This window comes from Daldinia loculata (assembly GCF_022478755.1).
Source record: "Daldinia loculata strain CBS 113971 unplaced genomic scaffold F4817scaffold_8, whole genome shotgun sequence".
NCBI classification, from domain to species: Eukaryota; Fungi; Ascomycota; class Sordariomycetes; order Xylariales; family Hypoxylaceae; genus Daldinia; species Daldinia loculata.
Window position 1 is genome coordinate 313,462 of NW_026054862.1, and position 14,584 is coordinate 328,045.

The 14,584-nt window shown below is 44.9% G+C and overlaps 4 protein-coding genes and 2 non-coding genes across 6 annotated transcripts; 3 read left to right on the top strand and 3 right to left on the bottom strand.

The window, feature by feature from the left end:
• Positions 1-2,085: 2,085 nt before the first annotated feature.
• F4817DRAFT_328474 (Tctex-1) lies at positions 2,086-3,402 on the bottom strand. The gene is made up of 4 exons (XM_049302163.1): positions 3,102-3,402; positions 3,001-3,039; positions 2,853-2,927; positions 2,086-2,766 (listed from the first exon to the last, which is right to left on the bottom strand). Exons 1-4 carry the CDS (start codon positions 3,123-3,125, stop codon positions 2,416-2,418), a joined length of 489 nt encoding a protein of 162 aa, XP_049161904.1. The 5' UTR covers positions 3,126-3,402; the 3' UTR covers positions 2,086-2,415.
• Positions 3,403-3,860: 458 nt separating this feature from the next.
• F4817DRAFT_280695 (uncharacterized protein) lies at positions 3,861-4,747 on the top strand. Its single transcript, XM_049299545.1, has 2 exons — positions 3,861-4,085; positions 4,165-4,747. The coding sequence occupies exons 1-2, from the start codon at positions 4,052-4,054 to the stop codon at positions 4,524-4,526; spliced, it is 396 nt and encodes a 131-aa protein (XP_049161905.1). The 5' UTR covers positions 3,861-4,051; the 3' UTR covers positions 4,527-4,747.
• On the bottom strand, positions 4,659-5,685 carry F4817DRAFT_280700 (uncharacterized protein). The gene has a single exon (XM_049299546.1). It carries the CDS (start codon positions 5,596-5,598, stop codon positions 4,969-4,971), a length of 630 nt encoding a protein of 209 aa, XP_049161906.1. The 5' UTR covers positions 5,599-5,685; the 3' UTR covers positions 4,659-4,968.
• A 998-nt stretch (positions 5,686-6,683) lies between these two features.
• Positions 6,684-6,789, top strand: F4817DRAFT_t36. The gene has a single exon. It is a non-coding gene; the product is annotated as a tRNA-Ile (tRNA).
• Positions 6,790-8,954: 2,165 nt separating this feature from the next.
• On the bottom strand, positions 8,955-9,055 carry F4817DRAFT_t38. Its single transcript has one exon. It is a non-coding gene; the product is annotated as a tRNA-Ile (tRNA).
• Positions 9,056-11,057: 2,002 nt separating this feature from the next.
• On the top strand, positions 11,058-13,390 carry F4817DRAFT_280721 (uncharacterized protein). Its single transcript, XM_049299547.1, has one exon. It carries the CDS (start codon positions 11,261-11,263, stop codon positions 13,226-13,228), a length of 1,968 nt encoding a protein of 655 aa, XP_049161907.1. The 5' UTR covers positions 11,058-11,260; the 3' UTR covers positions 13,229-13,390.
• Positions 13,391-14,584: the final 1,194 nt, after the last annotated feature.

The following is a 14,584-nucleotide window of genomic DNA, read 5'->3' on the forward strand; positions in this document are numbered from 1 at the left end:
GGGTATCGTGACAAGTATCCATCTTACATAGTACATTAAGTACTACATAGGCCGACTTGTCTGCCGCTGTGCCTTTACCGCACTTTTCCCTTCCTAAGCGGTGGAACAAATAATCCATTTTTATGTTAACTTGATACTAACATGCGACGCCGAACCGAGGGTTGTGGAGTGGAAAACAGGGACTTGCCCAGCCTACCGGAACTCGATACAGCAGCGATGTGCAACGTCAAACAACCTCAATTTCCAACACATGTTGGAAGGCTTCGGGAATCGGCATTGGCAGATGCGAAGAGCCATGCTCCCAAGTAACCTAGGTAAATGATATGTACCGAATCATACAGAAGAGGAGAAACACTTTGTTACCAGCCAATAAGATCACATCGACTTTATTTCGTAACTGATGTCAATTAGATCTCTTAATTAATATAAACCAACTTGCCCTGGCAACTTATCCGCGCTCTTCATGCAGATCGTCACGATCGTATCCACTGCTATGGGGCACTGACGTCTATTTATTTACCGATAATGGAGCCATTCCTTACCATGATCTTGTCGTCTATGGTTAGGTCGTACAATCACTAGCAGATACATATCTTTAACTACAAGAAGGAATCTGGTGCTGTCTTCTACAGGGGTACTAAGTAATATGTGTATGTACATATATAGGTAGGTATGTAGGTATAGTATACACTTGGCTTCTTGCTGGCTTCCGAAGCGTCAAGCAAGCGGGTATACCCTTTCGAGTTCTATGTATAAGTGAGGGTCATTCATAAATGCAATCGAGTGTCTTGTTGCAGCAAGTGATCATATATTTCGATCCGGCTCCTCGTCCCGTGCCGTGTTAGACCGAATAGAGAAGACGATGGCGTGCTTCCGCTGCTGCGGTTTGCGTTACGTGGTAACTCTTCGCTGAGCTCCGATCTACGAAGATATACATAGGTAGGTACATGGATCCAATGGTCTGTTTTCCCCGTTTGCTGACGCAGGGAACCTGAAAGGAGTCTAGATCGAAGTGACAGCTCGGCTAGCCGTTATCCTTCCATGCAGTACAACACCATTTAGGGCTGGCTGGATGTTGATCGCGTAACACTCCGATAAGGTGATACCTAGACATAGATTCTTCGAGATTGTCTTAGACTACCTTCGATAGATGTACACAAGTCTTAGCATCATATTACTTCAATATGTAGACTCAGAGCGGCATCGATGGTAACGCTATATTCGCGTTGATTGGTTCTTAAGTTTCCCAAATGTTTAAATAGAAGTCAACTATCCTAGTATGCTTGTCAAGTCTACGTCTCAATGGACTCAGATCACGCCGGTAGTTTATGCCTTCACCTAAGTGTAGCATATCACTAGGCACAATTTGATAGGTAGATATGTAGCTTAATCGCGGGTTTGCGTGATATAGTACGCTAGGTTAGTAATATATGACCTTAAGGCTAAGTAGGAGGACGTATACTAGTATGTCCCAATTACATAGGTACTCTATAGAGAATAAATATGACGAGAATCATATACTGGCTACCTAAAGTTGATGTTTAATCTACCAAGATACCCGGGTTATAATATATAAGTATCTCGAGAAGCATAGCTTTTATCTTACCCTTCAAATGTGACATTCCGAAAAATCATAGTTTAGGGTTAATATCTCACTAACAAGGAGGTCACGTAAGGTTAGACATCCATACGCCTAATCAATATAGTGCATTTATTCTACTATAAAGGCTATGAATTAAATAGCAATGGCTTTTATAATAACGTTCAATCACAGCATCTCCAAAGGTAGGTTGTCAAGGTAAGTTAGTTCGAATCTACGACTACTAATTTTAGGTACTTATCCTACTTATGTAAAGTGTATATTAATATAGTGTTTCCAGGACAAGGAAATATCCTTCTATCATGAGTAAGGTTTACATTAATGAGACTACATCCATTTATAGTTATACTTTTTACATGTCACTTAGAAGCCCCTTGGTATGAGGATAAACGAGCCTAAATCACGTAATAATACTGACCACATTCGACTGATATGCTTATTCTAACACATAAAACGGGCGGAGGTTACTAGTATATACCATCTATCCTCTCTATACAAACATGGATAACATTGATAAAACTATACCTCACTACAAATACAAGTCAAGGCTGCGGAAGTCCCTAGGGCAACTGATTCCACATACTGTAGTATCAATTATACCCATTTCCGAATAGACATTGCAGGCTGCCCGAGTTCCTCATACGGCTACACGCTACCGTCAAGCAAACGGAACATTTCAACGTTAACGTCAAGTCCCATAAGAACAATAGGGGTTGTAAAGGTATCAATTTGTCTTCCGCGTAGATATAACAACATGTTTTTACAGCCAGCCCCAGCCCCCCCACGCCATTTACCAAGCCAGACTTTACACACCCTCATATCCCGACCCAGATGACGCTAATAACAACATCCAAGCCCTTGCCCTCGCCGCCGTCGTACTTGAAGCTCCACATCCCGTCCGTCTTCTCGTTCCAGAACGCCTGCGTGGCCGAGTGCATGCCCCGCCGACCGACGTGGGGCTTCCCGTCCGTGGCCGTCGCGTTGCCGCCGTCGCTGGTGCTGATGCGCGGGCTTTCGGCCTTGACCTCGCTGCCGCCTTTGGGCTTGTTAAGCGCCGAGGTCGGCACCAGGTGTTGCACGATGGTGCTGTTGACCACGTATTTGTGGGCTGGGGTCTGGGAGCCGGAGGGGGTCGATTCGGATATGACAGCTCGGAGGATCGAGTTCTGGCGGGGGTGTGTGTCATGTTAACAGACGAAGTTTCTTTGTAGAGTAGGTTAGGTAGGTATAGGAGATCGAGGGGGAGACGTACGATGATGGTGGCGTTCCAACCTTCGACTTTCGAATGCTCGTAGAACTCGGCACTACCGATGGCGCTTTGGCAAGCCTGTGTTTAACCGATATTAGCTTGGTGAGCTCTCTATTCTGTTCTCTCGAGGAAGGGTGCGAGGCGAACCTACGTCCATCGCGATCTGCTTTAGTCTCGTGGTGCTAATTGGCTATAGACAACTCTTGTAAGTATCTTCGAAAGTGACGAGGGTTAGCGGTCATTGTGACATACGGCATTGTTCTGCGGTGAAGCCATTTTGGATGGTGGCAACGTCGAGCTGTAGAGGTAATGGAGGAGTTACAAGCGAAGATCTTCTACAGCGAATAAGTTGTGGTAGATTCGTAGAATTGTCTTATAGAAATCGTAGTGGCGGTATCTGGAGGCAATTGGTAGTTCACTCGGGTTAAAGGTTGACTATGGTAGCCTTGTGCTTGGTCTTGTTCAGCCTTCTCCCTCTGACGTTGTAAACAATAAATTGATGCAAGGCTTATTTTCAGAAGGGGATGGGGCCGCTATGAGATCCCTGCACATACCTAGCACATCTATGAATGCACCTGCAGTTTCCTAGATTATGCATATGTGTACATGTAATACATGGATAGTTACACGAACCGGTAAATTATGTAAGGATGTTCCTGCGCGGGGCAACTAGGCACGTGCATTATTCTTCTTTCCTCCTCTCACGACGGCAGCTTTTATGAATCCCTGCTACTCCTTGCTATTCCCTTCAGATTAACCACTGAGATTCGCGAAACGGCACACGTGGGTGAGCTAATGATATCAACTAACCGTGTTTAGATGTTTAGATACTTTTTCGCTACTGCTATCAAGAGCTTTCAACATCAGATTATTCGATTATCATCGTCATAGCTAGTCTTTTTTTATCTTCTTGTTTTAATTTTTCGTCTTTCCGTATTTCTGCAGAGTCAATTCATTTTCATCCCCGTCGCCCACAGCTTATTTCATAGGCGTTTTGCTTTTTTCCAAAAACTCGACCGCGACGGTTCAGAACTTCCCTGGTTACAGTTACAGTTAGTTACAGTTACAAACTTAAGTAACAAACTCAATTGTTCGCCAACGGGAACCTATCTTTACCTAGCCAGCTACTTAAGCTTAATTCCACGGACCATACTTCCAAAACTGTCCATCTATCACCAATCACCAATCATCAATCGCCCGACATGTCTAGCCAGCCTCTTCTGCAAACGGCTCCAGGTAAACGCGCTTTCTTCGGGAATTACACCTATTGAGCCATTGATGCCGGGAGCTAACATGTTTCAACCAACCAATTTAGGCAAACGGATTGCCCTACCTACCCGAGTCGAGCCCAAGGTCTTCTTCGCCAACGAGCGTACTTTTCTATCATGGCTGAACTTCACCGTCATATTGGGTGCCTTGGCCATTGGCATGTTAAACTTCGGTGACCGTCCCGCATTCATCTCGGCCTTCCTATTTACGGGTGTAGCCATGCTCACCATGATATATGCGTTATTTACATATCATTGGCGAGCCAAGTCGATAAGAGTAAGGGGGCAGGCTGGTTTCGATGACCGCTTCGGGCCGTCCGTACTGGCTATCATCCTCCTACTAGCTGTCGTCGTCAACTTCGTATTGCGGATATCATACTCCGGCGCAGAGGGTGGGAAAAAGCATTAATTTCAGACGGAAAATCGGAGGATACAGATTGCAAGGTTGTGAATCAGGCTCGTGGGAACTTGTTCAAGAATGAACCCTTGAACGGTATACCCAAAGTCGGTAGTCTTGCAATATCCTCTGCTAGTCTTTCAACAGTGGGCAATGGCCGGTGCGAGTGGGAAGTTTGTATATCAGACGGTATCTTAGCATGGTATATTTCCTATCGGGAACGCATTTCTGGTGGAGTTTGTTTTGGTCATCATTACGAGTTTGAAATTTATCCATATGCTTTGTAGCATACGATATGAGAATGTTAGTGCTTCGTAGCATGAAAGCCTCTCCAAAATAGAGTGACATCTGCTAGGTCTTTTCGTATTTGTGATCTTGCTTGGGTATCTTAATATTAGGGTTGCCTCTACCGTCTCTCTCTCCTTACACGGATAATAATGGTTCGGCGGGTTCTCTACTTGGGGCCGGCATTCGTTTGTTCCCCGTATCGCCTCTTGAGTTCCTCAATGGGAACTGGAGAAAGGAACAGGCTCATGACAGGTATTCCTCTCCAACGTGGTTGGCCTTCGATAGCTCTTTCAAAAGGAGTCTTCATGGTCTCAAAGTCATTATCACCAGTGTCGCCTAGCTTCGTTTCCTCAATAATAGTATTACCATCGCCTCTGGGTATTTCCTTGAGCTCCTCGCCTAGCGCGATGTATTGAAACCAGATGCGCGCATTGTCCGCTCGCTTTTCTAACTCGCGCTTCGCGATTTCGGCTATCGAGACCAACTTGCCCGTGTCGGGAGCTTTGGCGCGCAAAACAGTCACACTCGTCTTACTAGTAGCGGGGCGAGTGAGGTGTTGAAGAATGGAAACGACTTTCTTTTGGATCTTAGAAGATGAGATTACCGAGTGGACATGGATATCATATTTAGATTCGAGAGCTTGGAGCATTCTAATATCCTCGGTCGACGATAGGTTAAGGCTGGCCTCAAGCTTGGGTTTCTTGTTTGGTGCAATCGGATCAGTATCGGCGCGCTTCCTCTTCGTTAGCGAGTCGCTGGTTCGATTGCCCTTTTGGGGATCTCTTAGGGCGTTCATGATGCCGCCGCCGAAGGGTAAATGGTCGTCATCGAGGGTTGTGTGTATGGCTAGAAGTTGAGCAAGGACTTGGATTAAATCTTCCGTAGGTACCTAGCTTTAGGGTATGGTTCTTATCGATAATGCAAGATTATCAACAGTTACAGCCATTGTTACTTCACTACGAATAAAGTGCTTACTTTAGCTCCACATAAATTTTATATGGGAATATGAGGCTTGTGTGATGGATAATTATACTTTTAGACAAGATCCTTTGTTTTTGACTGTATAAGAACTATACCAATCACGTCATTGGAAATAGTTGAACTGACCTTTGATCTTCCCGCTTATCGATATATTATGTACCTAGGTGCCATAGCATCAAGTTGTCAAACGAGAACAAGGGAATCTTTCTTGGCCGACACCATGAGCTTCGCAACTCAGACATCTTTGAGACGAGGCCAATATACAATTGGTTGATTATGAATAAATGGCCCTATCACATCATGCAGCCCAGTCATTGCCAAGAATGAACGAAGCTACGTACTATGCATGAAGGTATCGTATGGACAGAGAGTTACAAGCCTAGCTACATAATATACAGAGATGTCTCAATCTCAACAATATGATGTATTTCATGTTACAGTAATGCGTAGGTACTACTAAAACCTCCGGTCACTAACCAATGGTATAGCCTGCCATGTTTCAGCGAACTAACCGCATGTACAAGTAGTCATGTATAGGTATCTATTAATACATATTTATTTGCTTACTTTGCGTGAACCACGCCGCTTTTAGCCTAAATCCAGGTCTTTCTTATGCAATTTACCTAGGTACCTTAGGTACGTCTGCCTAAAACACGGCTCTTTTTTACGACTATGATTCTTGCTTTATCGAGTCGAAATATCTATTCATACTCGTTACGTTTCTTATTACCTCAAATACTTAAGTGCTCAAGATAGTGTGCGGCATTTAAAGCCGCTAAAGCGGATTAGTGCATGTTGGCGTTGATAGGCTGAAAGCAGAAGACTTTTCGCTCCGATTCTAGCAAAAGCAAACAGGATCATATACGCACTTAGGTCTGCGACTCTCACCAATCACAGGACGGTCCCATAGCTCAGTTGGTTAGAGCGTCGTACTAATATCACCAGTATTACCATTGGTTGTATCTAGTCCATGCGAAGGCCGGCGGTTCGAGCCCGCCTGGGACCATTACTTTTGCTACTTTGGCCTACTCTTAGGTATCAAGTTACCTTTTTTGTCCCTCTTCACCCATCTATATATAGCTGTTTACTTATCTCACCATACTTCATGTTATTTCCTACTACTTGAGTCTTTATTTTTATTTTTGAGAAAATAAAAAGTTTTTGCGCTTTTATTTTCCCCTGATCCCTACACTTTTAAAGAGTAAACGTTATTCTTGCACATCTATCTTGCTAGTAATAGTTAGTACTCCTCGATCCTGTCTCGGGCTCGTCTTATTATACTCGATATTTTTACCAGTTACTCTATTTAGTATTAGAGATACCTTGAAACACCAATAGGTTCGCTCCTATTTGTCACTCTTCATCTAGAATTGCAAGATCAGTTCCAAGCCATACAGCTAGATCATGTAAGAGACCATGAGCAGCTGTGTCATCGGCATGCCGATCACCTTCTGGTTCACAATGGCATTGTAGGTATGAGAAGCTACAACAAGCACACAGACAGGTATAGTACTAGTGTGATTCTATGTCGAGTATGCTAGGTTTAAACATAACCCTCGGGGATGGTGTGCTACGGAGTGAGAATCGGGGGCCTAACTTGTAGTATAATTGGTGACTGTATTGACTCCTGTCTTATTTAAGAATAAGGGGGGGGGATACACTCCTTGTATAGACCTGATATCTGGCGGTTACTTTACGGTGTAGCCTTATTATATTCTGACAATAACTTTACTTAATAGATTACATTATATATTTACAGGATTCTTTCAAGTCGAACACTAATAACCTTATAGGGGGGTAATGGGGAGAGTGGATATTGTTATCGAGTCTTTTTCGAATGGAAAGTTGTATCAGCCAGGATTTTAACAGGGAGAACTCTTCAAATCTAACGGCACCATCCCGCCCTATTTTATATTGCGTTTGATTCAAGATTCCTTGTTGACATATGCTTAGCCAGGCTACACTAACATGTTTAACATGTCCCGAAGTATCGTGATTGTGAGCAGCTTCTTCTGTTTGGCAAAGTTACCTGACTAATCTGAGTGTCTGGACTATTAGCTATATTTCAATGATTGCACTTTTAGATTTGACACGGATTCGCTTTCAAGCTATGTTTACGTATTAATATCCTTCTTTTATCACGGCTGATATTTCATCCTTGGTTGGTTCAGGCCTAGTTAAATCATTAGGATAGGTATATTCATATATATATATATATATATATATATATATATAATTATTTATTCGTCTCAACCTGCAATCTATTGTAATTATATGATTCCGGTAAGGGTCCTTGCTTAACATTCTCATCATTTTCTATTCCCGGTGGCCTTAGGCGAAGACACTATGAAAAACAAGTGGTTATTCACTGGTCGTTATCAATATGTCGAAGGATAGATGCGAAATAAGTTGGTATCAAGACGCCGGGTTTCTGGATTACTTCTGACCTGTACAAACACTGTAGCACAACGACTGGCACATCATCTGATTCACGTTAAAGTATTATCACTAGGACTGTTAGTAACTCACTAGGTTTAGAAACTCGCCGCAGCTCGGATGAAAAGGGTTTCGATGCATTCTGACGTTTCAACTTCATGCTAAGAGATTACTTTAGGTTAGGTACTAATAGATAGGTTTATCACGAACCTACTGTACGCACTGAGCCTATCACTATATTTATCATTAAAGTTAAAGTAATCGAGACAGTTGATCGGTCAGCTACCCATAAGTTGGGCTTAGAATATTTGTAATAGTCAAATCATTAGCAAGTTGGGGTTCACGAGAGCACTAAAGCCCTCCCCCCCCCGAGGCTCAAAAGCGAGTCAAAGATCCATAGTACGGCTTAGCTGATAACCAGAAGAACTTGAAAAAAAGCAGCCCTTCCTTAATGTTAGAGTATTCTTCTACAATATATGATACTAGAACTACCTAAAATAGGATGGATGGTTGTAAAAGTAATGTTATAACTGAAAAAAAAAGACCGACAGTAAAAAGGGGGGGAAGCGTCAGTTTAAATGATCTCATTTTATTAGACTTACAACAAATAGTATAATCACGTGAAATATTTAGACATGATAGTGGTTTGTTTCTTTCTATTGAGGTTTATATACTTCGTACAAAATTGGAAATTCATCAGGGCATTCCAGAAGTTAAAAAAAAGGCAAAAAGGTATGGTCCCAGGCGGGCTCGAACCGCCGGCCTTCGCATGGACTAGATACAACTGTATAGTAGTTGTATTAGTACGACGCTCTAACCAACTGAGCTATGGGACCGGGCTTGTTGAGATTTCTGAATGGTAAACTGGCTATATAAAAGTAATACTGTCGTGAGTGATTTTTTGGGCTATCCGGAGGATTAAGACCTGCAGTGGGGGAAATCGCTAATCTGAATCAAGCATAGTAGCCGGGCGATTTTTGTACACACGTACGGTATGGAATACAAGCATCATGCAATATCTTAGTGCGCTTGTACAATATTTAGCGTTCCTAATGCAATGCTTATGCAAAAGTACCTGCCAGCCCTGCGTACTAGCTAAAAGCGGCCATGTAACAGCCTTTTATGAATCAAATCAATTTCATCTAGTCACGTTTCCCTTCTATGTACATTCACAGGAACTTGATTGTCTTGTTCCCTTCAAAAGAAGCATCCCATATCTGCCTATTTCTTTCCTACTTATAGGTAGGAATATACCGGGTATGAGACTTTGCCACTGTAGCCCCTCTATCATCCTTAAAAGTGAGTCATAAAAAGGGAAATATTTATAAAGTAATCCGTACATATATTCAATCGGAGATAATGAGAATATCAAATACTTACATGTACCTAGGTACCTAAGGTACATTTACGTAACTTGCGTAATGCGGGCATAATACTGTAAATATTATGCAAACACCCCTTTACCTTGCAGCACAGACCGCCTCGAGATACGTACGTTTTTCTTGGAAACGCAGATGGAATAATCCCTGTCGATTCAGAACAACTCGAATTTGATTTGACCCCCTTGTCAAAAGCAGCCCAGAATCCCAGAATCCCAAATCCATCCGTCGGACTGTCGGGCAATCAAATCAAAAATCAAAGTGAATTTACAACGTGTATGTACATACCTAACTTACCACCACTTAACCTCCCTAGCTCTAGGCAGGTAGCCACCCACCCAACCCAACCCAACTGGGAACTATCACACCTCACCTTCATAGCACCCTCACAGAAACCCAGAAACCCAGCAGCCCAGCAGCATTGAACAGTTGCAAGCTACAGCAAGATACGCGTTAGGTAACCTACGACGCCCCCCCAAACCCCAAACTCGAGGGAATCAGGACTTCCTTGCACCTTCGCATTTACGCATTTTCGCATCTCTGCATCTCTGCATCTCTGCATCTCTGCATCTTTGCGTCTCGCACCCTCTAGAAACCTTACAATCTTACAACATTTTACAACCTTTCATTTTTTCCTGCCTTTCCTGCGAAAATCCGCCTGTCGCAACATCCGAAAAAAGATACTCGCAGCAAATGATAATCGGCTTTCTTCCGCCTTTTTATTTTTGTTCTATTCACGCGTTCCTTTGCTGAATTTTAATACTTCCCCCGTCGGTCGCGCTACTTTACTTTACTTCATTCCCTTCGCCCTTATTCTATTATTTTTTTGTTGTCTCGGTCGCATAAATCGCACCTTGATGATCATCATACGCGCATTCTAATACCAACGCACCGTCCCACAGTATCTCCATTTGATACTGTTTTACTGCGCTCATTGTCCTTTTTTCGCATCTTGTTCTTTTTTTCCCCAAGGACATTTTTATTATCGCCTGGTCGCAAAGTCTTTTATTAAAGTCGACCTTTACATACTATTAATTACGCGCAAACGTTTTACGAACCATTTGCCTTGCGTTGCGTTGCCTTGTTCTGTTACTGGGCCTGTCGTCGCGCATTCCTCGTCTATTACGAACCTGACTCAGACTGAGTTTCGTTGGGTTTGACCGTGGCCACATCAGCGATAACCCTACTCCTTTTTTGCGCATCGTCGACCCATCAGGAGCACATATCTCCTACTATTTGATACGTGCGACTTCCTTGGTTCTTGTTCCTCTGCCTTGGGTATTAGTGATTGCCTGCTTTACTGCTTAGCTTGCTGCTTAGCCTAGGACTAGGACCGTTCAATAGCGTGCATCGTCAGGCTAAAAGAGGTGGTCGCATCCGCCGGCTGAGCCGACCCCCGATTTGCACACTTTCCACCTGCCGAGCTAGGGAGGAACTAGGTACCCACCCCCTGCAACCATTCGTCGTTACGTCAGCCTTGCCTTCCCATTTGGTGTCGCACCTCTGGCGATAGGTCCCCCCCCTTCCACCCCCTTTTACAACTTTATTATTGCATATCAGCCCGGGTCTGCTCTATCCGCGCCCCGACCACGTACAACAATCAACTACGCAACAACGCTCTTTGAGCGCAAAAACACCAAACTTCACTCTTCCCTGTCGGGTATGCTCATGTTCCGATTTTGGAGTTCAGATTCGAGGGGAAGCGACAAAACTTTACAAGTTGAACAGCCTATGCTTGATTTCAGCAAACCGCTGCAGCCTTGGGTGTCATCAGAGTCGCCGCTTACTACTGCGGCCGCCACAAACATCCCTACAACCCCGAGGCGGCGCAAGCAGAGCAACGTCGCGATAGCGTCGCAACTCCCTGCTTCTTCACCCGCGCTCAAGCGGACGAGGACTGATGATGATGACTATGATTGCCTCAGGGCGCACAAGAAGGTGGCTTTGTCGTCGGTAGAGGAGGGGAGAGGGCATGCATCGCAGCCCGTATTGAATAGGCCCGACATGAATCGCGCTAGAGATGCTATCGAACAACAGTTTAGTCTTGAGATATTACTCAAGCACGACGAGTTACGCTTGATTAATCAAGAACTTGCCAAATGCCAGGTGGCTTTGGAACAGCTCCGAAGGTGCCATCTAATTCCGTATCCACAGAACGTTCCCACGCCGGAACATATGGTGAATATAATGAATGGGTCAGGTGCAGCCTTGCAGCCGAAGTTGGGCGAGAAGCTGCCTCAGTGGGCACCTCCCTTCGGCGTCACCGAGGGTCCGTACGCGCGACACTATGCCAAGTGGCTCATACCCGATCCTAAGTTCGACGGCATCCAGCCCGAGGCCCATGTGCAAGCCGAGAATTCAAGATTCAGGAATTCGATAGACGGTAGATCGACGAGAAATAGTTATGCTGAGTTAGGTGCGTCCCATGGGAGAGGTCGGCCAGTAAGGGGTACGGCAGGTCAGAAGCTCCAAGCTCTGTCAAATGGCTATCCACCTCCCAAGGATAAGAACGGACCTTGCGTCCTGAAGCGATCTGATGGGAAGACCGTAAAACTTGTCTGCATTGATTGCCATCGCGAGAACTTTTCAAGCACGCAGGGGTTTATTAACCACTGTCGAATAGCGCACAAGAGGGACTTCAAGAGCCACGAGGAAGCTGCGGTGCACTGCGGCCACCCTATCGATGTTACTGAGCCTAGTGGTACTGTAGGAGAAGAGAAACCAGTCGTCCAGAGTACACCTTCGTCCGGTCTTGTCCATCCATTTGTGCGGGAGAATGCTATGTCCGAGTCTGAGGCCTGTTTCTCTGTTGTGCGTCGTATCCAGGAATCGTTAGAAATGTACAGCCGGGGCCAACTACATGGCGTTTCGTCGATTCCTGGTGCCTCCAAGAGTTCTCAGAGCGCACCAGCGGTAGCTAAACAGCAGCCAAATTTCCTACCTTCAGCTGATTCTCCACATCTCTCTCGCCTGCTTCAAAGCAGAGGATTTAATGGCAATCTGAGCGAGCTGGTCAGTGAGGCTAAGGCTAAGATCGACCTCGACCAGTACTTTTCACCCGATGATGAGTTGGACGAGGCTGACGCGGGCGGTAATGGCGCTGAAAATGCAGCTACACACCAGGCCCCATCCCTTGTACGGGTCCCAGTGAGGGCCACGATGTCACCCGCTACCGCTACAGCTCGACCACCTAGTAGCAAAGGCCACCCTCCGCATATTCCCTATGCCACTCCTGTGCCAACCCCAGCTCCCCGAGTCATATCAGCTCCCGAGCCAGAGATGATTGTAGATGACGACATGTTAGACGTGGATTTGAGCCCTCATACTGCCGTCAGCAATAACGCACCGTCTCTTGTCAGTGATGATGGGGAGTATGATGACTCGGAAGCCGACTCCGAGATGGAATCAGATCTGAATGATAGCATCGGGGCACAGTCCATATCGGATGTCGACGAAATTGACATCGAAGATGACCACAGCGGTGCACGTTCTATTCGGCACCACCGTGGCTCTACCGGCGCAGGGTCTGGGACGACGGTACGCCTACGTAAGGATGACAGTAAACACGTCACCTTTGTCAGCCCTATCAAGGGGAATGGGAATGAACATCAGAGACGGGGTCGAAGATAGGGTATGAAGTTCCTAATCCGGATTGCTTCATGTACTCTTTGCGCGGACTAGTCGGTTGGCGGTCAAGAAGACGTGCTGAACGACTTTCTTTTTAACGTTGGACTATACCGAATTCGTTTATGATCACTCTTACTATACACCTTTTATTACGATTGCATTTCGATTTTTTTTCAATTTAAGATCTGTGCCGAGGAGCCAGTCTTCTGGAGGTTCACGCGGAACATGTCTATTAGGTTACGAAGTTGATTCGAGCAGCGTTAACACGGAAGCACGGCGGCGTCGGGTTGATAGGTCAATTTGAAATTAGTAGAGGTTAGAGGACACTCAGTGTGAGGAGGCACTGACGGTTTTGATACACCTATCCTCCACAGCGCGCAAGCTAGTTAGCAACAATTGTTTTTTTATGAAGGGTTGCGAGACAGGCTGATAGACAGCGGTTCCTGTATCTATAATATCGAAACTGTATAAAGACACCATCGAATATTGAGAGCTTGCGCAATCAAACATAGATCTGCTTTACAAATGGTGATTTCACCCTTGGTTCCTCGTGATGAGAGTAGTAATCCAACACGTTGAAGTGTCTATTAAGATCCCTATACTCATACTGCCTACACTGCCTTCTATAGACGACTTATCAAATTGTAGATTTGAATAGACTAGCCTCCAACGCTTGAGCGATGCTTAAATTTATACGTATATACCTTCTACTCGAATACTTACAATAGACGTCCAATTCCGTGATCCATCCATCCATCGATAAAACCGTAAGCGGAGAAAAATAACTGATTGGACTAAAACTCGACGAGTAAGCTCCCAAGGAGAACTCGCCGGTTTCCATCAAACCTGCCAACCTGCCAGCCTGCCAGCCTACCTACACACGCTGTATGCCCCTGTATGTATGTATATATATACCTTAGGTAGGTACCTACAAGTACATCTTACAATACCTAAATATGCCGTTCGAACTCCCAGATCGAACCGATCGATCTGTGCTATGTAGGTAGTGTACTCGTCAGTCATTGGTAATAATAACAATAACAATAATAGAAATCCTTCAGGACGCTTGATTGGGCGGGATAATACGCCGGCAGCCCTTCTCCGCTGCGCTTGTGTATGGAATATTAGGTATATAGAATGCAGCTGCTAGCTGCTATCGTTATGTATGTATGTGTGTACCTAGGTATGTACGTAGATAGCTAAGTTATTTACGGACGGGGGAAACGGGTAGCCGGACGAGGCGAGGTGAAAGGGGAGAAGAACGTTTGTCTGTATGAAAGTCGGTGATTTCGATTTCGATACGCGGAGTTGACGCCCCCTTTTCGACTGATTAGCTTAGTTGGGCACTTAGTCTTTTTA